Source organism: Papaver somniferum, chromosome 10, assembly GCF_003573695.1.
Source record: "Papaver somniferum cultivar HN1 chromosome 10, ASM357369v1, whole genome shotgun sequence".
NCBI classification, from domain to species: Eukaryota; Viridiplantae; Streptophyta; class Magnoliopsida; order Ranunculales; family Papaveraceae; genus Papaver; species Papaver somniferum.
This window is the reverse complement of record NC_039367.1, coordinates 29,925,806-29,951,253: the sequence shown is the minus strand read 5'-3', so window position 1 is coordinate 29,951,253 and position 25,448 is coordinate 29,925,806. Positions and strand designations below refer to the sequence as shown.

Here is a 25,448-nt window from a genome sequence, read left to right as displayed (position 1 = left end):
TATAGTTTCTTAAAACTACTAAAAATTGGAAACTCCACGATGTGGGACTAAAAAGTTTCATTCACAAAATAAAACAATAAATTATAATTTTTTATTAAAACTTTAAAAAATTATTTTTTTATTAATCGTTTTCCAACACGGTATTCACAAAATTCGACGCATTCTCATTTGATCGTCAATTTTTTTTTCCTTTTTTGTTGGTGCGAACGAGTTTCAAACTTTAGTCATGGATATTATCAACCTATTACAGCGACATTTGCAGCTTAGCGCATAAATTATGAGCTCCTTGCCAACCATCACGACCATCAGCATGCCCCAAATGGTCTGAAACACTAGCCACCAGAAGCCCAAAACCTAACTAAAAGGGTTATATCCAAGTCCAGCCCTAATACAAAGAGTAGAATTTGAAATCAACGATTGTAACTCAACCCTAAAGTAAACGGCTGATATCCAAACCTCTCGACCCTTATAACTAGTACTGTTTCCTCCTGAATGAAAGAAGGCAACTACTGAACGCTAAAATCATCAACGGCGCTATCAACAAAATCATGGGAGAAGAATTGGTGGTTCAGTATCATCACTATCAACAACAAGCTATTCACAAGCACGATGATTTCTCTTCTCAAAATATTAACTTTTGATATCGTTTATCATGGATTTAACCTTTTCAGCCTTTTATTTTTTTGGTGCCATGGAGGTAAAAGAGAATACCTGAAAGAGAAGAATAACACGAAAGTAAAAGAGAAGGATCGATGGAAAAAGGAAATGCAAAGAGGAGGATTTTCTTTTATATATGTATGTAAGAATTGCCAAAATAAAATAGGAATGAAGTTATGAATTGTCTGAGATCTGTTATGACTTCACTTTTTTTAATTATTAATCACCTAAGGAAAATATCCATGCATGTGCGATGGTTTATATTGAGTTTCACTACTATATAAACTTGAAAGATTAGCTGCTTAATCCAGTGAGTGGATAACGGCGCATCTTAATTTGAACAAATGAGACGTGATAAAATTTAACATGATCTTGTAACTTGTAACACTTTATTTGGTGCTTGCATGATTAATCCATGATTCCGACCTAGCAGAAAATGAACACATCTCTTGTTTGGAGATATAGCCAGATCCTACACTATTTGTTCTATATACTCTGGCCTTTCGCGGAGGTTTCTGGTTTTCCAATAAGGCAGATCTTACTCTTTATGTTTGTATGGGTAATGTAATTCACCTCTTTGATTCCCAAAAGGGTTGTGGCCTTGTTTAACAATGTGGTCTTACCATGGCCGGAGAAAACCTCTTAACAGAGTATTTAGCCCTTGCCACTAATGTGATTTACATTCTGCACTGTGACTTGTTTAACATGCTACACTCATTTTGCAGTGCGAAGAATGAGTAGGAAGTTGTTGAACTGGGGCACTGGAAACTCAATCTTACTACATTTATTGTTGTCCAGGTATGCTTTGTTTTGAATCTTGAACTTGATAAGCATTGCCCAACTTAACTTTTCATGCATTAAATTGGTGTGTTGGAGAAGTATCCTTGTTCATATCCAGGGTAAAGGAGGTACGTTTCTGATGGGATTGGCGAGCCAACCGTAAACCCCCAGCCACCCCGCTATGAAAATAGAGTCGTAATAGGCTTGGCGAGCTAGCAATAGACTAATAGAGGGCGAGAACAGTGGTGCAATACCAAGATGGGTGACCGTTTGGGAAGTCCTCGTATACTTTTAGGAAGTGCGGGAGTAGTACCAAGATGATTGACTGCTTGGAAGTCCTTGTATCTTTCTAGCCTACCCAAATTGTTTGGGACTGAAGGCTTAGAAGAAGAAGGAGAAGTGTTCTCGAGTACTGTCTATCTATGTTAACTTACAATACCATTATAGTTATTAAAAAATATCCTACCATGGGTGTTTGAGGATGCATTAAAGTCGTCATTCGCTGTTTTTTTTAAATCACCCCTGAATTGGGGGTCCTGGAAAATAATTGGGGACACTTAGCTACAGGATAGATAAGGTTATGAAATAGTAATTGGGGTTATCCTTTATCCCCAACTTTTTAAATGGCTAAATTACCTCCAAATTATTAGTGGCAATTAGTAATTAAATTAATTAATTATTAAATAATTTAGTTAGATTAAAATCAGATTTAAGGATTAAATTTTGATAAAAGAAAAGTTGGGTTTTTGTGTTGTGGAGAGGAAGAAAGTGAGTTTTGGGAGGAAATTTAGGGTTTTTTGAAATGAGTGATTATAGTGGAGGAAATGATGTAGGTGAAGATTCGAACAACATACATGATTGTGTTGATGGTAAGGTTGTCTCAATTAATCATATGGATTGATGTTTGACGAAGATATCTTACTATAATAAAGAAAAGGGATATTTTTGGTGGCCATGTGCACCTGAAAAGACAAAACTAGCCCTCCGTGTTTTTAACTCAGCAACGCCTCCTCCCGTCGTCATCAATCGAACCTCTATATCCTTCGTTCACCACTAACATCAGCACCGTATCGTCTACCACCCCCGACTCTCACACCACGATCCTACACCACCAACTCCATTAACACCACCGTAAACACCACCACCCCCAACTCCTCAACACGTCATACACAGACACCGCGATTCACTACCGCCACTACACCATCAACACCACCGTTACCAGCTAAATTATCACCACGACACAGCCATACTGCAGGTGCATATGCTTCTCCATGCTCTCTTTTCAAATTTCCAAATTTCTATTTTTCCAATTCTAACAAATTGAGTTGTCACATCTTTCCCAATTTCTATCTAATTATCAAATCGCCAGCCAAGTATTTGCATAAATGCCTATGAGATAATTTAATGACGTTTGATATGTTTAGCTGCATATATTTGCAAATATGGGCTACAAATTCATGTTTTTTCTTCCATGAAATTCATAACACCTGCCTAGCTCTCTAATTTGGATAATGTATGGTTATTTTTTTTTTTTGAAATGCTTACTAATTTCTTCTTTGTCTGCTAATTCTTTCAAATTTTGTGACACTGAATTTTTATATTTAACCTATAATTTATTTTTGCAGTGGAAGATGAGCAGGGTTAACTACATTGAGCACATTTTGGTACCTTTTTGTTTATCCACTCTCAATTTTGGCTAACCATACAACTAAAGTTCAGGTATTGGTCCAGGTTTACTTAATTCTGCGGATTCTTGTAAAATTCTGCAACTGTGTTTCCTCTTATTGGGATGGATAGGTCAGGTAATGATATATATATGCCATTATTGAAGAGACTATAACCAAGATATCACTAGGTATATATCTTTCAACATATGTGTATTATGATACCCACTATTTACGTGCCAAACTTTTATGCGAGCAATAGCAAGAAACAAAGTAGTTATCGATAAACAGATGCTTATTAGTCTAATGTTTTTTTTTTTTTTTTGGCTTAGCTGTTTAATGGGTCTGCCATTTCTCTTAGGTACCTAATCAGTAATCACTGGTGTGCATATGCTTATTAGTTAACATTTGAACTTCGAACTACTGTTTCTTGCATGTATATTTTGTGTCTGGGTTGCGCCGTGCGTGGTTGATCCCTCTTTTCTTTATTATAGTAAGATTTAAGTATCTTTATTTGATTGTGGATTTGTCTCCTTCGATATTATACATTTCAGTATCTTTATTTACTTGGTAGATTTTATTGGCAGCATGTAGCTTCCTTCGATAGATCAAGTGCAGGAGTTTGACTCAAAGATTAGTTGTTTAATGAAGAACACACTAACTCATCTCCGTCGAAGTCCTATACTAATCGAGTTAGAAAGACAAAGGCATGCTCAACTACAGGTCCACCGAGTTTTGACCAAACAAAAACGTAATGATGTGACTGAAAATGAAAAGGAAGTACACACAATGATCATAATTCAATGACTGAAATTGAGAAGGAAGCAAATCTACAAAGACGTCGAAATGCTTATATGCAGAAAACAAGAGGTGGTGACGAAACGACAAGTCGGCAGTTGCATCGCACGTGCGTCTTTGCTAGTGGTAATAGAGGAAGCCTTGAATAATGGTGTAAATGAAGATAAATCTTATTGCTCAAAATGAAGGAACCAATACTCAAAATGAAGAACTCGAAACTCAAAACAATCAGGTAAACTTCCTATACTCTTCAAATTGTCTGAATGGTGCTCCAAGTGGTCGATTCATGGTCGATATGGAACTACTCCGAGTGAGGGTCGTTATGTCGGGAGTATAATAAACTAACGACCCTTAAGATTCGTCAGTGTCGAGGGATGTATATCCCAACGATTCTAGAAAATCGTCACTTAATTGATACCACAGTTGACGACTCAAACCTGCAATTTTTTCAGATTATGAAAAATCGTCATGGTAATATTATGAACACTGACGACTCTAATAAGGGTCGTTATCTAAAAAATCTACGCATTAACGACCCTTAAAGTTCACATGGAGTCGTTAATTTTTAAAATGGGGTCGTTAGCTTGTTACTTTGGCACAAAGGGTCGCTAGCTTGTTACTTGGGGTCGTTAGCTTGTTACTTGGGCACAAAGGGTTGTTAGCTCATTAATTTCACATGGAAAACATACAAAGGGCCGTTAGCTTCTAAGCTCTTTGTAGCAAAATCTCTTCTTGACGATCTTTGTTACTTGGACATCGTCTTTGACTTTCTTTGCATATGAAGTCGTTAACATTTAAAATGGGCACGGTTTTTTGCTTTCTTTTCACGTAGAGTCGTTAATTTTAAAATGGGATCGTTATATGTTTCTATGTTTCGGTAACGACTCTAATTTAGAGCAAAAAAAATAAGTGAAAAACCAGAATTAAGGTCGTTATCTTCCTCCTCATATATCCTAACGATTTTTCATAATCTCTACATGCATATGAAAAATCGTTAGGATTTAGGATTTTCGGGTTGACGACCTTTTAACTGTAATTGATTTTTTTTTTCTTCGTGTCGTCAATGGAAGAGAAGATAGTTGAGACAGAGGGAGAAGAGATTCCGTCTTTTTTGTTAAAAGATGGAAACGAAATGGAGGCTTGGGATTAAGGGTGAATAGAGTTTTAAGTTTTATTATTAATGAAGGACAAAATAGTATTTTCACTACATTTTGGAACCCCCTAACATAAATAGATTGGGTATAAATTTGGTGAGGCCCCTAATTATTTTCAGGGGCCCCCAATTAAGGGCTGTTTTAAATCTTTTCCTCTTGAGTTTAATTGGGATGACATTATCACAAACTAAACAACTGCTACTTCAGTAACCTAGTTTCCTTATCAATTTATGTAAAATGATCTTAAGATAGGTATCATTTCTGTTGGTGCAAACATTCTGAATCATGCAAGAGGTGCATTAGCTTGGCCATCTTTATCTATGTGTACGCAACTTCAACTTGCCTGTATATATGATGCAGATTCTCACTTACTGCAATTTGGAGGTTATACTCTTTTAAAGAACGCAAATGGACCCATTTGAAAGCTTTGGGGTTTGACACACAGCCAGTACTCATTGGGCTCATCCTCTTTCAGGTATTATTCTCTCAATGTCTGGTCATACAAGGGAGAACAGTAGTGTCTCTTACTGGTTATTGTAAAAAACATTGTTAAAAAAGGTTTTGTCCTCCTGCTATGATGTTAGAAGAACTCCCTTTTCATGATATCATTCTTACGGCCTGCTCGCAAACGCAAAGTATACTGTCTGGCTGTATTTTATTTATTTCAGTTAGGGTCACTAATATGACTTTTTCCTTGCTGCCCCTTACTGTTATTCTCGTCCAAATCCTTGTCAGCTCAGGCCTAAATCTTGTAGGCAGAGCTTTTGAATTTCAAGTATGGATCTGTAATTTTGTAGACATTCTTCTTGTGCTTGCTTTTAACTTGTCTGTCTCCTTTCTCAATGATAATTGGTTTCTGTTTTTTGTCATTATAATTTGCCTCTCCCCAGGCGGATGCATTTGCAAAGAAGCTTGCGTTATGCGCAGGCACTCCGAGGGGATCTTTTTAAGCTGCAGGTACGATTGTCACCCAGTTTCTGACTACATGATGATTGGTCTAATTTGAACCCATGGTTTGCAAGATATGCTTATACTGGTACATGTTTACTGATTTTGGGTCTGGTGTTTTTATCAGGAAGAAAATCTACCGGCAATGAACACAGATCCATGGTATTCTTCCTACCGGTACTCGCATTCCCCACGTTTTGAGAGTTGGTAGCGTTGGATGAGACGATAAGAAAAAGAAATGACCAGAAGGACAAGAGAGCTTTCTAGCACCTTAGTAAGACAGCTTGAGTAATCTTACTTCACCAGATTTAATTTGTTTTGTTTCCTCCCTCTTACTCACATGGGAAGTGTAACTATCAAATACAGAATTTGCACAAGTAGTATAACGGTTTACTTTTGTATAAGTAGAAGGAATTTAGTATCACTAGCAGCAGTGTAAGAAATGCTAGCTAGCTTTAATTCAATTATAGTTTGTTGTTTTAGCAATTTAGACATGGTTTCCAAAACTCTCTAATAACTATTAGGTACTGCTCCATTCCAGCAAAGTCTTCTTGTTTGTGCCAGTAGCCGTTGGGTCTTTGAGTCAGTTCATTCCTGTCGAAGCCGCTTTCTAGCTCCAGCCCAACGAACACTAATAGGATTGACATTCCTAACGAACGCAAATTCACGTTTCAATCCAGTTCTTGGACTCGATGAACCTTTTGCCATTCCAGAAGCAAATTGTCAACCGAATCAGCAATTCACAATGACTTTATCAATAACAACAACTGTTCCAGGGTCCGAATTCCAGCGGGTGCCTAGGGAAAATGTTTCGTGGAAGGGAGTGTGAATAACCAAAATCTGTAACCAAAAACCGGGTTCCTCAAAATTCAAGGTGAAATGCATATGTTCAAGGCTCACAATTGAGTATCTAGATAGTAAAATTCATTAACAGCATATCATCATCAAATGTCCTTCGAAAATCAAAAGTGCACAACTGGTAAGCGGTTATATTTTTCCCAAATATTAAGCGGTTATATTTTTCTTCCAGTTTTGGTATAGGTTATTGGTATTGCAAGGCTAGACTATCATGGTCGCTTCTTTCAGGTTGGCATGTGGTGGAACTACTACAACTATCTACCATGTCTGCAGGTTGTTCATGGTAACGGTGACAAAAGAAATGCATATAACATTTGAAATGCTGAGTGAAGAGCAGTTGTTTATTTTCTTAGCATCTGTCGTTGTCATTGCTTAAATCTATATGCATGTGTGCTCGAGTAGCGCTGTTTGTGCATCTACCGTTTTGTGCCTATATTTAAGAACCTTAAGCATTGACCTTGCATAACAAGATTTTGTATGATTCCTTTTGTCCATTTTTTTGATATTCTACCAGCTGGAACTTAATTGGTTGCCAGAGCTCCATCCAGGATCACGAATGCAATTAAGATAAGTTCTAATATTATATGCTAACAATCAGCGTCATTCATGGTGTAATATTCATAAATGATAAGTCATGCACACACACGGTTTGGTATCGAAGATCCAAAGTTTACGAACATATGGAATCTAGACAGCTTCAAGTTCTGTGCATATGTTCCCTTGTTAGCTTTAACAATTAGTATCTTCACATGCTCATTTGATATAATAATCAAATGTCAATGCTTCCTTATTCATTCTGGATCTTAATTGAGTAGTTCATGTGCTGTAATGATGGAACATAAAATTACCGAATGTAAATTTGCAAAAACACCAGAAAAGATGATAAAAAGAAAATGATGAACAATTGTTTCGAGTGAAGTGTTTCTTGTATTGATTTACTTTGTTTTTCATTTGTATACAGTATGTACAGTCAAAATTCCATGAGGCATTTCCTAATAAAAGGCGGAAAATACCAATGGGAGGTGAATATATCTTTGGATCTACTGATTGAGGATGTTAAGAAGAGAAACTCGGTTCTTGATCAGACACCTAAAGACAGATTCTAGTCCATCTTCAAGTTCTTGAAGGTTCATTTCAAGGGTAGCCAATGACTTCTGCACGTCTTTTGCTTCAATGACTTTGGATTTCAATGCGACATCGATCTTGGTTACTTCATTGACAACTTGTTGGGTTGCACTTTTGGTGGTCAACTTTGAGACTAGTGACCTTTGCTTTGGTGCAGATAGGAAAGACAAGATAGATTCAAAAACTGCAAGCGTAGTTGCTTCAACTTCTGTTAGGACATCGGTAACAAGATCATTGTTCTTGTTGGTGTTTTTCTTAAGATCTGAAAGGCATTTTTGGATGACTTTGCAGACTTTCTTTCTTGAGGTCATGTATGCGTCAAACTCATTTGATTGCCTTCGGATAGATGACTGAAGATCTTGGGCAGATTGCTTCATTTGAGATGAAACATCCTTAATGGTTCCACAGACATCCAACAACATGACAGATCTGTCCAAGACTGCGTCGAGGCATTTTCCATCTTCGGTAGAGAGGAAATCCTCAACACATTCGTACAAGTCCTTTAGAGCAACCAAGTTGTTGGAAATGGATGAGGTGAGAACTGAAGATCTCAATTTGTAGAGTTGTTCCTCAACTGCAGCAGCGAGTGGGTTGGATCTGGTGGGCAAACTGATTGAACGAGCATGGAAAGTTTTGTTTGAGGAAGACATTTTTTCCTTATTTAGAAAAAAACTAAGAACGTTTTGGATTAGATATACAAGTTAATGTAGAAGATGATATTTCGATGATGATTATTGGTTCTCACCTGGTGCTCATTTTATAGTCAGTACTCGGGTTATCTCTGCATTGTACACCAAGGGGATGCATTCATGTGGTGGAACTTCCTCTATACGCGCCACTGTCTCTGAATTGTTCCCTCCATCAATGACAAATAGTATGTCCCCAACTGACTCTATAGAATTACCAAATGTACAAGTGCGTGCATGAATACATTACTACCTAGAAAGATTTGTAATGATACACAGTGATCGATATATATGTTTCCCAACCATCGGAATCTTGACAGCCTTGCGTTTTATTATAAAGGTTCAAACTTAGGAACCAAAAAGCATGTAAACAGATGGTGTAAAATGATATTTCAACTTACTAACACTGCAATTTATTAATTATCTCTGTCTCGGAGACAAGATGATTCAAATGGCTCCTCCTGTTGTCTATATTTGTTTGGTTGTTACGCGAATATCTATCCATGTAGCATATCAAGATATATAGTAACTAAAGAAAAATCAAATAAGCAAAAGTTATTGATACTTAGCTTCTTTATAATGGAAGTGATTGTTTTGACGAAACGAACAAGCTCCCCGTATCTCCGCAACAGCAACAAGGCAAAACTTTGGAAAACAGAGTGAGTCACGTGTTCAACACGTTGTCCTTAAGACATTAGCGCCCGGCTACACTCAAGAGTGATGCTATAGCCCTCACAGGACGGATATCTCCAGGATAAAACACCCTAATACACCTACTACTAGCATATGTAGTAGATGCTCAACTTGAGCTTTGCAACTCCGAAAAAACCGTTAAGGAAAATCGCGAATGCTTAAAAAAAAAACGCTATAAAATATTTTCCCTTAGGGGTCCCTCTAAAATATAGAGCAACCCCTTTCCCATAGATTTTACAAAAGGAGTGAATTTCTTTATATAATGGAATAAAACAATTTAAGAAGAAAAACTCCCCGATGTGGGACTAAAAGGTTTATATAGTTTCTTAAAACTACTAAATATTGGAAACTCCACGATGTGGGACTAAAAAGTTTCATTCACAAAATAAAACAATAAATTATAATTTTTTATTAAAACTTTAAAAAATTATTTTTTTTATTAATCGTTTTCCAACAATCCCCCACATGAATGAAAACTCATTAAAACATGAAAACACAGATAGATCTTGGTAAATAAACATCCCAACCTCACGATCCAAACAGACTGATCGTGCAAGTGTTGAAATCATACTAGTCATTTCTACGTCCTCTCCCTCACACAAAAGTGTGTTGACCCCAGGGTCATACTATGGATTGCATAAATCATAATAGTATTGAGAGCTTTCATCTTTAATTCTCACATGGTGAGACTACAGGTATCTTTCACCAAAGTGAAAAAGCATGAACTAGTGAACCCTTAGTGACCTTTAGGTCCTAAGTTCCAGTAATACCAAAACCATCAAAATGAAAATCACATAAAAAACGCAGGAAATACCATTTTAGGCAGATGTGTCCATGAGGTCTTGAACCTTTGCTTAGTGAGATATTACCAGAATTACTTGCTAGAGACAGTGAACTATGTCTTGAACTGCTAGCATTTGATGTAATTCGTGATAACAACCACGGGTGATATCTCCAAGATTGCTGCCAAGCTCGTGCCGTTTTGTCCGTTTTGGCCCTGGACGTATCCTGTTTCTCAGAATGCTCTAGAGAATCAGCTCATATTCTCACAGGAAGCGACCCACTTCCTCATTCAGATAGGTGAGTTTCCATAAAGAGTGTTACTGCTACACCCCACTTCAATCTTAAATTGAAACTATAGAACTCATTAAGACTTATTAAAAAGTCATCCTCCACATGCAGTCACACTATCACGTCTACACCATAGGGAAGGGACAGAGAATGAAAATCTCTGATAGTGTTTACCTTTACCCACCACAAATTAGTTGTCTCATTCGAAACCTTGATCATGGGATCTCCAGTCAGCAAGGTTGAGTATCCTTCATGGCAAGTTTAATATATGAGCTTAAGCCCCAACCCCTCGATGCATTTTTAACTATCTCTTTGTACAAACCTTTCGTCAAAGATTGCGCGATATTCTCCTTGGACTTTATCCAATCAATGGAAATAACGCCGATTGAGATTAGTTATTTCTTAGCTTTAACTATTATAGCTTGGCTAACACAATGTATAGATATAGCTGGCACAGGCCTATGCCAAAGAGGAATGTCTTCTAAAAATCATCTTAGGCACTCGGCCCCCTCTCATGCTTTATCTAACGCAATACTCTCAGATTCCATAATGAATTGAGCGATATGTTTGTTTGGAAATCTTCCAACAACAAACCCACATGTTAGAGTGAAACCATATCCACTCGTAGACTTAGACTCCTCTGAGTCAACTATCCAGTTTGCATCATAAAGTCCCAAGGACAACAAGATACCTTTCATAAATCAAAAGAGTATTTTAGGTACCATAATACTCTACTCAGTGCATCTGAATTCTCTTGCTCTGGACTACAATTATATCCACTTAACTTACTCACAATATAGGCAATGTCTGGACTCTTACAGTTCATTAAATTCATCAGACATCCTATAACTTTTGAGTATTCAAGTTAAGATACTCCACTACCCTTATTTTTCTTGAGACTACAAGAATAATCGTACGAAGTACAAGCAGGTTTACAATCAGACTGATTGTATCTCTTAAGCACAACTCAACATAATGAGAACGACTAAGACTTATAAATGTTTGATTATCTTCTAATCCTCATCCCTAATTACATCAAAAGGGCCCAAGTCTTTCAAGTCAATGTTCTCATTCAGTGCATGTTTTTAGTGGAATTGATCACATCTATGTTTGTATCAAGCATATCATCAACATACAAGCATACAATTACACAGACATCCTTAACAAGTTACTTGTAGACATACTTGTCAGATTCATTAATTTAAATCCACTATCCATTATCACATGATTAAATTTTCCATGTCACTGTTTACGTGCTTATTTGAAAACCATACAAAGATTTTTCAAATTACAAACTTTGTATTCACAACCTTTCACTACAAAGTCTTCAGGTTGATCTATGTAAATTTCTTACCTAATTCACGGTTTTAGAAAAAGCTGTCTTAACATCCATCTGATGTATCTCTACGTTCTTTATGGCAGCAATAACAATTAGTATCTCAACGGAAGTAATTTCCGTCACAATTGAATTAGAATCAAGGAAATCTACACCTTCTTTTAGTTTATAGCCTTTAGCTACCAACTTAGCTTAATATTTTTCCACAGTTTCATCTACCTATCGTTTCCTCTTAAAGACTCATTTACATCCCATGGTCTTACAACCTGGAGGTAAACTAGCAAGCTCCCAAGTCTGGTTCCAACGGACTGAGTCCATTTCACTAAATGAAGCTTCTTACCAGAATGGGGTTTCAGTAGATATCAAGGCTTCTTTACAAGTCTGTGGCTCAGACTAAGCTAGGCATGTTATGAAGTCGGTTTCATAAGAAGTCTCAAGTCTAATTATTTTACTTCTCTTAGGCTCAACATCAACTTCATCTTCCTTTAAAATAAGTTCTGACTATTTGAAGATAAATCTAGGGGATCAACAACACATCTCTAATGAGGTACAGGTTTAGAATAAACATGTTCAAAGAACTCAGCATCCCTAGATTCCGTAATAATATTCACACCAATGTCAGAAAAAATCAGAACACACAACCAAAAATCTATTTGTAGAAGTATACTCAATATACCCTATACGAAAACACAATCAACATTTTTGGTTTCAATCTAGTTCTTTTAGGAAGAGGAATTACAATCTTAGTCAAACGCCCCCACACTTTCCCACATTCATAAGAAGGTCATCTACCGTTCCATAAACCATATGGAGTTTCATCTGATTCTTAAAGGGTACTTTATTCAGGATATACTAGTTAAGAGGACTGCCTCCCCCCACAAGGCCGCAGGTAATCCTGAACTAATCAACATGGAAATTATCATCTCCTTAAGGATACGGTTGTTATGTTCAAGGCTTCTAATTGGTTTCCAACTTCAAGTTTATAGATCTTAAGGCTTCTAAGGCGTCATCCTTATCCTAAGCAAGTATACAAGATAGTACCTCGTACAATCATCTACGGAAGTTATAACCATCTTTTACCACAGTGGTTTTGGGTTGAACTCATGTCAACTAGGCCTAACTGAATTAATTCTAAAGGCTTAGAATTACTCTGAACATTTGTGCTAAAAGATTTTATAGCATATTTTGATTCTTCACAGATTTCACTTTTGTGTTCAAAATCCAAACTAAATTTGGGTACGAAGCCTATGCTAGCCAGTTAAGCATTGACTTATAAGTTTACGGTTCCAAGTCTACCACGTAAAACAATCAATCACACAAAGATATCACAAGAATCAACTACGTTCACATCATCAGTTTTTCCGTTAAGCTTATATAGACCCAAAGTCCTATAACTCTTGCTTAAAAAATCACTGCCTAGTTACAACAAGTTTTCCAGATTCAATTAAGATCTTAAATATTTTTCCATCTACAACAGAACAAGATACAAGATTTTCGCATATGCTCGGAACATGAAAACTTCATTCAATGTGAGAACATTACAGATATGAGCTTCTGCTCGACCTTTTCCTTTTATGCAACCTCTATTGCATATGAGTTACTCAATAAGAGTTTCTCGACATCCCCTATCCTATGATAGGAGGTGAACAGGTCTCTGTTTCAACAAACATTCTTGGTGGCTCCAGAGTCCACCTACTGGTCTCTCACATTGGTTATTAAAATAACTTCCGACATCATGCCACCAAACTCGTTCTAGTTTGTTTCAACTAAATTAGCATTAACTTTCTACTTATTAAGGTTTTTATGTTGTCTACAATTTACTGCCGCGTGGCCAGAAATTTTACAAACATAACACTCACCCTTAACTAAAGTAATTCCGGATTCAGGTTTACGAAATATACCTTTATCATGAAGACCATGCTTAGAGTTGCGTTCGATGTTCTCAACTTTGCCATCTTTGGAAGATTTGTTTCCAACCACATGCGGCTATTAGCCATGTCCCTCGGAGATGACACCTTTATTTACAAATCACAATTCCAAATCAGAAAGTAAAATATGAGTTTTGAAGATAACATCTATATATACAAACTTCGTTTGAATCAGCGTTTCAAAAAACTCATGGTTACCCCACAAAAATTAATTTAGTTAACAACAATTTTCTGCTCGTCAGAATTTTTCAGAAACGTTTTTATGTTTTGTAAAATATCAAAAAAATACTTTTACAACTCCAAAAATTCTGAAATTTTACGCGGGTAACTATCAGGATGTCTACTACGTTGTGTCAAAAGGGTTCATCGAAATTACTTCTAGATTAAAAGATAAAATTGAAACTCTACAGCTGACCAGAAATTCGTTTTTGTTTTTCACTCCACAATTAACATCCATGATTCACAAACCAATCAATCGTTTTCGATTATTACAAATACTAATGTCTTAAGATTGTTGGGTGCAATAATCAAAAACAAAGAAAAATCAAATAAGCAAAAGTTATTGATACTTAGCTTCTTTATAATGGAAGTGATTGTTTTGACGAAACGAACAAGCTCCCCGTATCTCCGCAACAGCAACAAGGCAAAACTTTGGAAAACAGAGTGAGTCACGTGTTCAACACGTTGTCCTTAAGACATTAGCGCCCGGCTACACTCAAGAGTGATGCTATAGCCCTCACAGGACGGATATCTCCAGGATAAAACACCCTAATACACCTACTACTAGCATATGTAGTAGATGCTCAACTTGAGCTTGGCAACTCCGAAAAAACCGTTAAGGAAAATCGCGAATGCTTAAAAAAAAACGCTATAAAATATTTTCCCTTAGGGGTCCCTCTAAAATATAGAGCAACCCCTTTCCCATAGATTTTACAAAAGGAGTGAATTTCTTTATATAATGGAATAAAACAATTTAAGAAGAAAAACTCCCCGATGTGGGACTAAAAGGTTTATATAGTTTCTTAAAACTACTAAATATTGGAAACTCCACGATGTGGGACTAAAAAGTTTCATTCACAAAATAAAACAATAAATTATAATTTTTTATTAAAACTTTAAAAAATTATTTTTTTTATTAATCGTTTTCCAACATGTCCCCAACTGACTCTATAGAATTACCAAATGTACAAGTGCGTGCATGAATACATTACTACCTAGAAAGATTTGTAATGATACACAGTGATCGATATATATGTTTCCCAACCATCGGAATCTTGACAGCCTTGCGTTTTATTATAAAGGTTCAAACTTAGGAACCAAAAAGCATGTAAACAGATGGTGTAAAATGATATTTCAACTTACTAACACTGCAATTTATTAATTATCTCTGTCTCGGAGACAAGATGATTCAAATGGCTCCTCCTGTTGTCTATATTTGTTTGGTTGTTACGCGAATATCTATCCATGTAGCATATCAAGATATATAGTAACTAAAGAACTATATATCCAATAAGTTTCAAGGGACAGTCAATTGAACAGTGACAAAATCAGCCATTAGTCCGCTGAAGATTAGCAAGCTGTTCAATTTTTCCTGGATACCGTGGCCCGTCAAAAAAAAATGTGACAAAATTTGCCATCTGTATATTAAAACTTTTCAGCGAACTCTAACCTTTAGATATAGCTTGTTCATAGTTTGAAGGCTTTCAGCGATTTTTACTTTAAGACTGAGTACGTACCAGCATCCAGTGCCTACAACAAGATAGGGAAGAGAATGCGAAAGGCTTGGGAATATTGCAGAAGCAGCTTATATATGCAGGCAGGTGGTAATCAAGATGATTGCATGTTGCGTTACCTTTGCCTTGGGAGGCAATGCTTCTAGTTGGACAAATTTGGAAGAAATGAATGGAAGATCTAGTGTTGACAACTCCAATAGGCGTAGATGCACACTACATGAAGAATCGGGTAAGCATTTGATTGCTTTGTCCAGTTTGCATACCGGCTCTAAATTGATTAATGCAGATTTATTCATTTAGGTTGTTTATTTATACACGCCTTCAGAGAATAATGATACCCATATTATGCCTTCTTACATCCTAAGAACAACCAACTACCAAGGATACGATGGTACATGCAATATGATGTGATATCCGGATATGTGCATGAATGGGATACTAAGTACCAAGAAAATACTGGCATTGACACACACACATTGCCAGAGCTTAAGAGCTTTGAGCTCTATTTAAAAATGAGCAACCATGTCTGGTAATTCATTAACAATTAGAATCTGACAGCCTTGAATTTGTTACAATCAATCTGACGTGATGCATTACCCTGAATAATTCTTTCGTATCTCTAGCTGATCATCCTATACATATGTTCCCTTGTTCCTCTAACATTTCGAATCTTGACAACCTTGAATTTAATTAGTACAATATGTGACACAGACGTGTCAATCTGAATGATTCTTTCTTATCACCCGCTGGACGGCCTACGCATGTGTTCCCTTGTTTCTCTAACATTTAGAATCTTCACATGTTCATCTCATATATTAAAAAAAATGTCAATGCTTCGTTAATCATTTTAAACAAAGACAGGTAGCACAAGGCCTTCGTTAATTATTTGAGTGATTCGTTTGCGTTAATGATGGATCGTGTAATTACTGGAAAAAAAAAGAAGATAAATTTGCAAAAATTGTTTCGAGTAAAGTGATTTCTTGTATTAATATACTTTGTTTTTCATTTGTATACAATATGTACAGTAAAAATGCCTCGAGGCATTTCCTAATAAAAGGCGGAAAATACCAATGGGAGGTGAAATATCTATAGATCTATTGGTTTAGGATGTTAAGAAGTGAAACTCGGTTCTTGATCAGACACCTAAAGACAGATTCTAGTCCATCTTCAAGTTCTTGAAGGTTCATTTCAAGGGCAGCCAATGACTTCTGCACTTCTTTTGCTTCAATGACTCTGGATTTCAAAGCGACATCGATCTTGGTTACTTCATTGACAACCTGTTGGGTTGCACTTTTGGTGGTCAACTTTGAGACTAGTGACCTTTGCTTTGGTGCAGATAGGAAAGACAGGATAGATTCAAAAACTGCAAGAGTGGTTGCTTCAACTTCTGTTAGGACATCGGTAACGAGGTCATTGTTCTTGTTGGTGTTTTTCTTAAGATCTGAAAGGCATTTTTGGATGACTTTGCAGACTTTCTTTCTTGAGGTCATGTATGCGTCAAACTCATTTGATTGCCTTCGGATAGATGATTGAAGATCTTGGGAAGATTGCTTCATTTGAGATGAAACATCCTTAATAGTTCCACAGACATCCAACAACATGACTGATCTGTCCAAGACTGCGTCTAGGCATTTTCCATCTTCGGTAGAGAGGAAATCCTCAACACATTCATACAAGTCCTTTAGAGCAACCAAGTTGTTGGAGATGGATGAGGTGAGAACTGAAGATCTCAATTTGCAGAGTTGTTCCTCAACTGCAGCAGCGAGTGGGTTGGATCTGGTGGGCAAACTGATTGAACGAGCATGGAAAGTTTTGTTTGAGGTAGACATTTTCGCCTTATTTTAAAGAGGAAGAAGGTAGTAGCTAGAGATAGAAGCTAATGAAGAAAATGATTTTTTGATGATGACTATTGGTTCTCACTTAGTTCTCCTTTTATAGTCAGGACTCAGGCTGCAATGTACAATAAGGGGATATATTCATGTGGTGGAACTTCCTCTATATGCGCCACTGTCTCTGCATTGTTCCCTCTATCAATGACAAATGGTGTGTCCCCCTACCAGACTGTCTAGTATCGATCAACATTCGGCAGAAAAAAAACTTTAAAAAAACAAAGCCTGTAAATAATTAACCAGATGTGTAATGTATGTAGTGCATGAATGGATCATAATTACTACCTATATATATACAGATCTGTAATGATATACACGCTTATAAACAGAAAGGTGTAAGATTATATTTGAACTTGACAACAATATGCGCGCGCTTGATCATCTCTAGGGAACACGGAGAACCGAACTAATGACTCATCTCTATCCTTCTCTTGTGTTTTTTTTTTGCATCCAGTTGCCAAATTTTGTTCCCGTGAAATAAAAATTTCATGTAGCATATTAGGATAACAGCTAAGGAACTATGTATCCAAGTTGCTAGGTACAGTACAATCAATTAAGCAAGACAAATACATGCAACACGCGTCCGCTATCTAGGATAGCCTTTGTATATATAAAGAGTCTCATGGCTGCTTCTACCAAGAACTTCAGCTGAGGCACGAGATAATGTGCCACATCAGCTGTGGGCTAGTGAGCCGAACAGAAATATCATTTCCGGAAGTTACATTTCACATTTAGAAAACCCTAGCTAGCTATTTAGAAATGCGATATTCACATTAGAAAATCCTAGCTAGCTATTTAACAAGAGATGATGATCAGTTCGTCGAGAAGATAGAAACGGCAGCCGTCCTGTACTGATGGAGAACTTGAGTTTAGATATAGTATTAGAAATACGTTCTCGATTGCCTATCAAATCCATCTTGCAATGCAGAAGAGTATGCAAACTCTGGCGAAGTCTCTTTGAGAAACCCAAGCCAGGTATGCTTTTCACAAAATTCCCGAGCAATCTCGTTGGTCATATCCAAAGTACGTTCTCGTTGAGCAATTTCGTTGGCTCTATCCAACTTTACTATAGAGAACAATCTTCTGCTCCTCCGAGGGTAAGCTTAAACTTGACCGGAGTACAGCAGAATTTTCACACAACAGTTACAAAGTTAGGCGATATAAGTATTACTGTTAGATCTTACATGTTAATTGGTTCTTGCAATGGTTTGGTGTGTTACAAAACTTATCAGCCTATACTCGCTGGTATGGATGAGTCTAAATTCGGTGATTTTATATACGTTTTCAATCCCATCACTGGTGAACGTGTTCGTCTTCGCAAGTTGGCGCAGGTAGACTTCTTTACTCGTCTTGGATTCGGTTATTGCTGTTCCACCGATGCGTTCATGGTTGTTCATATTCGTCCGCGGTTTATAATCTTTTAGGGCCTCTCCACTCATCGCCAATTGGTTTTGAGTTGGATGCCCGTATTCTAACATGGTATCAGAGCAGGCTATTTGCGACGAGTCATTTGACCGCGCCTTTACTCCGCATCACCCGATTTATTTTCCACGTGTTAGACCCAACGAGGCTACAGTGAAGGGGCGTGTTGAGATTATTAGTCCCACATTGTTGGGAAATTTAAGATCCCGCGGTTTATAATCTCTTAGAGCAACTGCAGTGGACGACTAAACCCAAATTTGGTGTCGAGTGGGCTGGCGTAGTGGGACGGACCATCGATCAAAATTTGATCAAAGAGTAAAACTCGTACCAAATTTGGTCGGCGATTAAGACCAAATCCAAATATAGTCGGGCGTTTATATAATGTCCGCCTACCCGACGGGGGTTGGTATAATGTCCGCCTGTAGCCGCGCGTTCGTAAAGTTAACGCCTGATGCAGGGCGTTGGTATAATATCCGCCTGGATGGGGCGTTGGTATAATGTCCGCCTGGATGGGGCGTTGGTATAATGTCCGCCTGGATGGGGCGTTGGTATAATGTCCGCCTGGATGGGGCGTACGTAAAGTTAACGCCGGACACCCAGGCGTTGATATAGTCATGATCCCACCTTCACAAAGTTTTGAAAACTTTGCTTGGGGCGTTGTCTTTATCAACGCCCCATTTTATTTTATTTTTTATTTTTGAACCCGGGCGAACATATAATCTCCGTCCCACACACCAGGCGTTGCTATAGTTCACGCCCCATACAGGCGTTATCTTTATCAACGCCCCATACCAGGCGTTATCTTTATCAACGCCCCATGCCAGGCGTAATCTTTATCTACGCTGGACGATGAAGCGGACTTTATATCAACGCGCGACCAAATTTACTCGTCACCCGCTACGCCACAGGACGGACTAAACCCAAATTTGATCTTTTTTTTTAGTCTTTGGTCTTTAGTTATGCTCGCACCACTGTGGACGCTCTTAGGGCCTCTCCACTCATCGCCAATTGGTTTTGAGTTGGATGCCCGTATTCTAACAATTCCATGATAAATTCCTGCATCCAAGTCCAAGTCTACACCATTGGTGATGGCTGCGGCTGGACAGAACAAGAATTCACATATGCTCCTTACAGGTTAACAGGTGCTGGGGTTTTTGCTAACGGGGCTCTTCACTGGTTAAATATAACATCAAAATGGGATATCGTAGCCTTTGATTCGACAGATGAAACGTTTCGAACTCTCCCATCCCCACCTTGTCGTATTCATTCCGGTTATTCCGGTTTCTATGATAAACTTCGTCTCGGTCGCTTGGTGGGAATCTGTGTCTTTGTTTAAACATAAAATCGGTTAAAAAGACCAAAATCAACAATTTCTGGGTGAAAAGGATATCCAGATTTTGATACTGTTTAAATGGACAAAAATATAAAAATTGTCAGAATATAAACAGTTTCATCCTACCCATTTTCAAATACTTTTTTTATTTTTAATTTATATCAGGATGCATCCAGTTTCATGTTTACTATTTTTTAAGTTTAAGTCGGGATGAATCCAGATTCATCCTTGCTATTTTTTTGGCGTCCATTTCACCCATGCTAATTTTTACTCGTCCATTTGAACCATGTTTAAAAAATATTTGGCCAAATGACCCATTTTCCGTTGTTTAAATCGTGGTGGACGGATGGATATATGGGCATTCAAGAAGAAGAAAAATATGAACGTCTCCCTACGAAGTAGTCGTTTGAAAGAGAATACCTACTTCAACTCTTTTTGTTGGATCAAGGTGTTCACCAGAAAATGGGATTCAAAATTTAACTCGAAGCGTCGACTGTCTTTAACAGAGAGTGAAATGTTGTTATGGCAGAATGACGTTTTCTCTTGTTATGACCTTACAACCACTCCTCCTAAGAAACTATGGTATGCTGAGAGCATCCACAGTGGGCGAGTATAACCAAAAATTTGGGATGAGATCGTAACACAGTGGGACGGAGTAAAGATCAAATCCCAACCAAAGATCAAATTCCAGACCAAATATGGTCGCGACCAAATCCCAAATTCTAATATAGTCGGGCGTAAATTTAAAGTACGCTTGTTGCTGGGCGTAAATTTAAAGTACGCTTGTTAACGGGCGGAGATTTAAATTACGCCCGATGAAATTTTAATTAAATAAAAAAAAAAAAGAATGAGGCGGACTTTTAAAGTCCGCCTGATGAAAATTGCAAAGAATGGGGCGGACTTTTAAAGTCCGCCTGATGAAATTTTAATGGGGCGGACTTTTAAAGTCCGCCTGATGAAATTTACAAAAAATGGGGCGGACTTTTAAAGTCCGCCTGATGAAATTTTACAAAAAAAAAATGGGACGGACTTTTAAAGTCCGCCTGATGAAATTTTAATCATGTACCGTTGCGTCACAACACGGACTAAACCCAAATTTTGGTCTTTTTTTTGATCTTTGATCTTTGGTTTTGATCGCACCACCGCAGTTGCTCTGAAGGTCCACAAGGGGAGGATGTGCATGCAATTCCTCATACTCCTAGCCTTGTTTCTTTGAAAGATCTTGCTAGTTGATTGTTAACTTGTGCGTCCGGAAAGTTAATTGGCTTGCACATTAGGATGCATGAGTGCTTCAACTCGAACCGAGATGTCTTTCGTATTATTTATTTATTTTAATTAATTCTTGCATTTTTTAGTTTTTCTTTTGAACTTTTAAAAATAACTTTTAATTAAGCTGCTGGAGATTGTAGTTCATGCTGACCTGATCAAGCAATGTTTCTTTTGAACTTTTAAAAATAACTTTAGATTCATGAGATTACCTTCTTGATCGGATAATATGGGGACGCATGCAGTTCTTGCTTGCGTGCTGTGATTAGATTCCAATATAACCCAAAAACTTAAAGCCATCCAAAATGAATGAATGGATCAGAGAATTAATTCAACTTCCTGCTATTGTCAGTAAAAATTATAAAACAGCTAAGTATGACTCTCCCATGTATTTCACAGCCGCAAGAATAATAAATAAGCAAGAACATTTAGCCCAAAAGGACTTCACAACTGGAGAGGTATTTTTCAGTCCAATCTCATTGACTTAATCAACTGTTATAGGCACCAGATTCTTGGATTCCGGATCATTCCTAGTAATCTTAGTTCCATGTAAATCGCTTGGTTATGATTCTTGTTTGGTTATGATTCTTGTGACGTTTTCAAATTTGAGGGTTCACTATCTAGAAATTTAAAGCCGTTACCCGAAAACGGAACCCGTAATATTCGACATATTTTTAGTTATTTAACATTTTTATTCTTATTTCCGTTTATATTGAGGGAATAAAATCCGCCGATTTTTTGGAAATACGAAACGTGGATAAACACGTATATAGTGGCCTCACAATAAACCACGTTTAAACACTCTCTTTTCCCAGTAAAACACGATTTAGGGTTTCGTTTGTTTTTCATCACTTATTTATACAGAAAAATAGTAGTATTAGTATAAACAAATCACAAAAAAAAAAAAAAAAAAAAACAACAACAACAACAACAAAAAGAAAAAACAACCTCTGAAATCTTCATCTTCAATCATAATCACAATGGCTTCTTCAAGTAATCATGTCAGTGATATCAATGATGAAATCGAAAACATCAACAATAGGCTTTCATCGACTTTGTTCTTCAATATATTCAGTAGGTTACCAGGTAAATCATTTCTTAGATGCAAAGAAGTGTGCAAAAGTTGGAATGCTCTTATCGAAGGTTGTCCTCTTACTATTGCACCAAGAATGTCAACCGGGGGAAGAGCGCCAAATCGTAAATTAGCTACTAGATTTAATGGAGTTCAGAAACGTCGACGGAAGGGCATGTAATGGAGCAGCACCAAAACAATTATCAGCAGCGCCAACTTAGCATCTGAAAGCAATTCTAAAGTTTTGTTAAATCAAATCTCTTTGTTCTTTTTGGCATTATTGAATTGAATTAACTTTTCAAATAAATATTAATCTAATGTTTTACTTATAAAAGATATTACTGTGTCTTATTCATTTTGCACGACATGTTGGAATTTTACATAGTTCCAGGGGTTTAGTCGTGGGAGAGTTCGAGAGATTTTAATGTATTTAGGTTTTCTCCTGTTAGTCTTGAGGGAGTTTGAGGGAGTCTCTCCAAATCTCCGTTAGTCGTGGGGGAGTTTAGAGGAGTCTCCTAAACTCTCTAGAAAACACTTGTTAGTCGCTGGGGAGTTTAAAAAAAGCTCTTGAACTCCCTGTTAGTCATAAAATCCTACAATACTAGGGAGTTGGTTGCTTTGGGGAGTTCGAAGGAGTTTTTAGTGTATTTTGGTCTCACAACAAATCTCTCAAAAGAGTAGAGATTTGGGAAGGAGTTTAGTGCGTAGAAAACCATAGGAGAAAGAAGAGGAAACGTTTTTCCAGGTATGTTTTTTTTCTTCTTTGATCTCCATGATTGTTTATAATAGTTTGATTTGTGTACTATTTTGATGGTTTTTCATATCTTTGATCTCCATGATTGTTTATTTTGATTGTGTGTATAGTTTTTTTTTGTGGGTACTTTCTCTCTGTCAAAACCCTAATTTGTGGTTCAAAAGATCTTGGTAAGAAATTGCATGATTTGATTATAATGATATCTTTAAATTAAACCTTTGGAATATGATGAAATTTGAGTATGTAACTTGTTATAGAAGTACAGTAAAATTTTCACGCGGATCAGGTCACGTTTGCTACTGCAAAGCTTGCACAATATATGACTATGGTCTGCTGAGTTTAAATCCCGAATAGGGGACTGATTCCTATTTATCTCATTCTCCGCTTATCGGACAAAGCTGAAATTTTAGTATGATGTTTGTGTATATGAAGGTTTCCTACTGTAGAAATTTCATGAAGTTCTGATCACTTTAGGTACACCAAAGTGTGAGAAATCCGGAACTGAATTCTGTATGCACGTATTGAAAGTAGTCGGGTTCTGAGTAATGTATCTTTTTAATGAACCGTTGGAATGCTATGATTTTTGAGTGTGTTGTGGATTATTGAGTTGTAAGTGTACCGTAAAAATTTCAAGAGGATCAGGTAAGTATTAGTACTGCAAAGATTGGACAATCTGAAACTGTGTTTCGGTGAAACAGAATTCCTTTACAGCTATCTTCATAATTTGTTATGTCATCATGCATTAATTGGCTTGCTACTTTGCATGGGTGTCATTGAGAATCACTATCACTTGTTAAGTCCTCTTATTTAGACACATACTTATCTTCTATTATATATGTCAAAGTTCAATACAGTGGCGTACTTCATTCCGTATTGGCGTGTTTTAGCCAATTCATACGGTGCTTTTTTTGCAAGGAGTTGCTAAGGGACTTTCTTTGATTAACAATTTGGCTAAGTAGCTCTGCGTGTTAGTACTGTGTAATATAGTATCATATTTTTTTATCATGTTTACATTAGACTGTTTGGTGTTATTACTATCCTTGTTTTGTTAAGTTCTAGTATTAGTCTACGTACTAATGTAGCTAACATGTCACACCATAGAATGGAAAAATCCAGCCAACCTGCTGAAAACAACAAGAAGAAAAAGAATGTTAGGAAGAATAAGAATACGGAACCGGAACCGGAAACGGAAGTGATTACGAATTACAAACAACGGACAACTCGAGAGACAGAAATTATTGGAACTGTTGGTAGAAGCTACACTTGAGAAGAAGAAAGACACTACTGGATGTTTTACTAAGAGAATAGTGGAAGAGGAGATACTTCCAAAACTTAACCAAGCATGTGGTTGTGACAAATCTTTTGAGAACTATAAAGGGAAACATATATGGCTGAAGACTAGATTTGGTCAATACCAGGATTTGTTTAAATCTTGTACTTCTGAATTCGGTTGGGATGATGCTAACAAGATGATTAATGGATCCGACGAGATGTGGAACAATTACTTTGAGGTATGTGTGTGTTACTTACTGAAAACTAAATTTGATATTGTTTTCTTCTATTTTGTGCAGAGTTCTGATTCATGCTTTATCCTTTATTTATTTTTTGTATGTTAACAGAGCCATCCAAACCAAACTAACTTAAGGGAAGATAATGGTAAGACTATGGTGACTTGCTTATTGTTTTTGGGAATAAATGTGCTTCTGGAAAAGTTACAGTTGATCTTACCCATGAGGGTACAAGTGCTAGAACCTGTGATAAGGAAGATAAACAAGATGATTACTTCGATGTTGATTATTATACTCAACGAGAGCAATATGATAATGCTTTTAACGTATCATACGTGGGATATGGCTTAGAGGAAAGTGATGAACAAGATAAAGATGAAACTCAAGATATGAACACAAAGAAAATTCCTGTCAGAAAAACGGCACCAAAGAAAAGACCAAGGTGTGACATTGGTGACTCTTCTACATCAACTAATCCTACTGGGCAGTCTGATTATCTAGAGAAATTGATTGCCAACAGTTCATCGATTGCTTCTTCTATTGATTCAATGCATGCTCTTATTGCGAAAGAGAAAGAAGACCGTAAAATTGAAAAAGAAATGCGCAGAATTGATAAGGATAAGAAAGATAACCAAGTACGGGATCTTGTTTATGGAATGAATGAAATTTCTTTGGAAGATAAGCTGAAAGTAATTGAAATGCTGGACAAAAATCACAAGAAGAACTTATTCATACGTTTTACTCCTGAAGAGAGAAAGTTGTGGATTGGTTCA

The 25,448-nt window shown here is 37.0% G+C and overlaps 2 protein-coding genes and 1 long non-coding RNA gene across 5 annotated transcripts; 1 reads left to right on the top strand and 2 right to left on the bottom strand.

Moving 5' to 3' along the window:
• The first annotated feature begins 515 nt into the window (after window positions 1-515).
• On the top strand, window positions 516-6,499 carry LOC113317579. 3 transcript variants are annotated; one of them, XR_003343671.1, is made up of 6 exons: window positions 516-795; window positions 1,383-1,455; window positions 3,063-4,131; window positions 5,414-5,528; window positions 5,944-6,010; window positions 6,129-6,499. It is a non-coding gene; the product is annotated as an uncharacterized LOC113317579 (long non-coding RNA). The 3 variants fall into 3 exon arrangements; XR_003343670.1 differs by lacking the exons at window positions 516-795; window positions 1,383-1,455 and adding an exon at window positions 2,206-2,692 and having other exon boundaries at window positions 3,063-3,156; window positions 3,689-4,131; XR_003343669.1 differs by lacking the exons at window positions 516-795; window positions 1,383-1,455 and adding an exon at window positions 2,206-2,692.
• Window positions 6,500-7,899: 1,400 nt separating this feature from the next.
• Window positions 7,900-8,634, bottom strand: LOC113315466. The gene has a single exon (XM_026563742.1). The coding sequence runs from the start codon at window positions 8,632-8,634 to the stop codon at window positions 7,900-7,902; it is 735 nt and encodes a 244-aa protein (XP_026419527.1).
• A 7,891-nt stretch (window positions 8,635-16,525) lies between these two features.
• On the bottom strand, window positions 16,526-17,260 carry LOC113315465. The gene has a single exon (XM_026563741.1). The coding sequence runs from the start codon at window positions 17,258-17,260 to the stop codon at window positions 16,526-16,528; it is 735 nt and encodes a 244-aa protein (XP_026419526.1).
• Window positions 17,261-25,448: the final 8,188 nt, after the last annotated feature.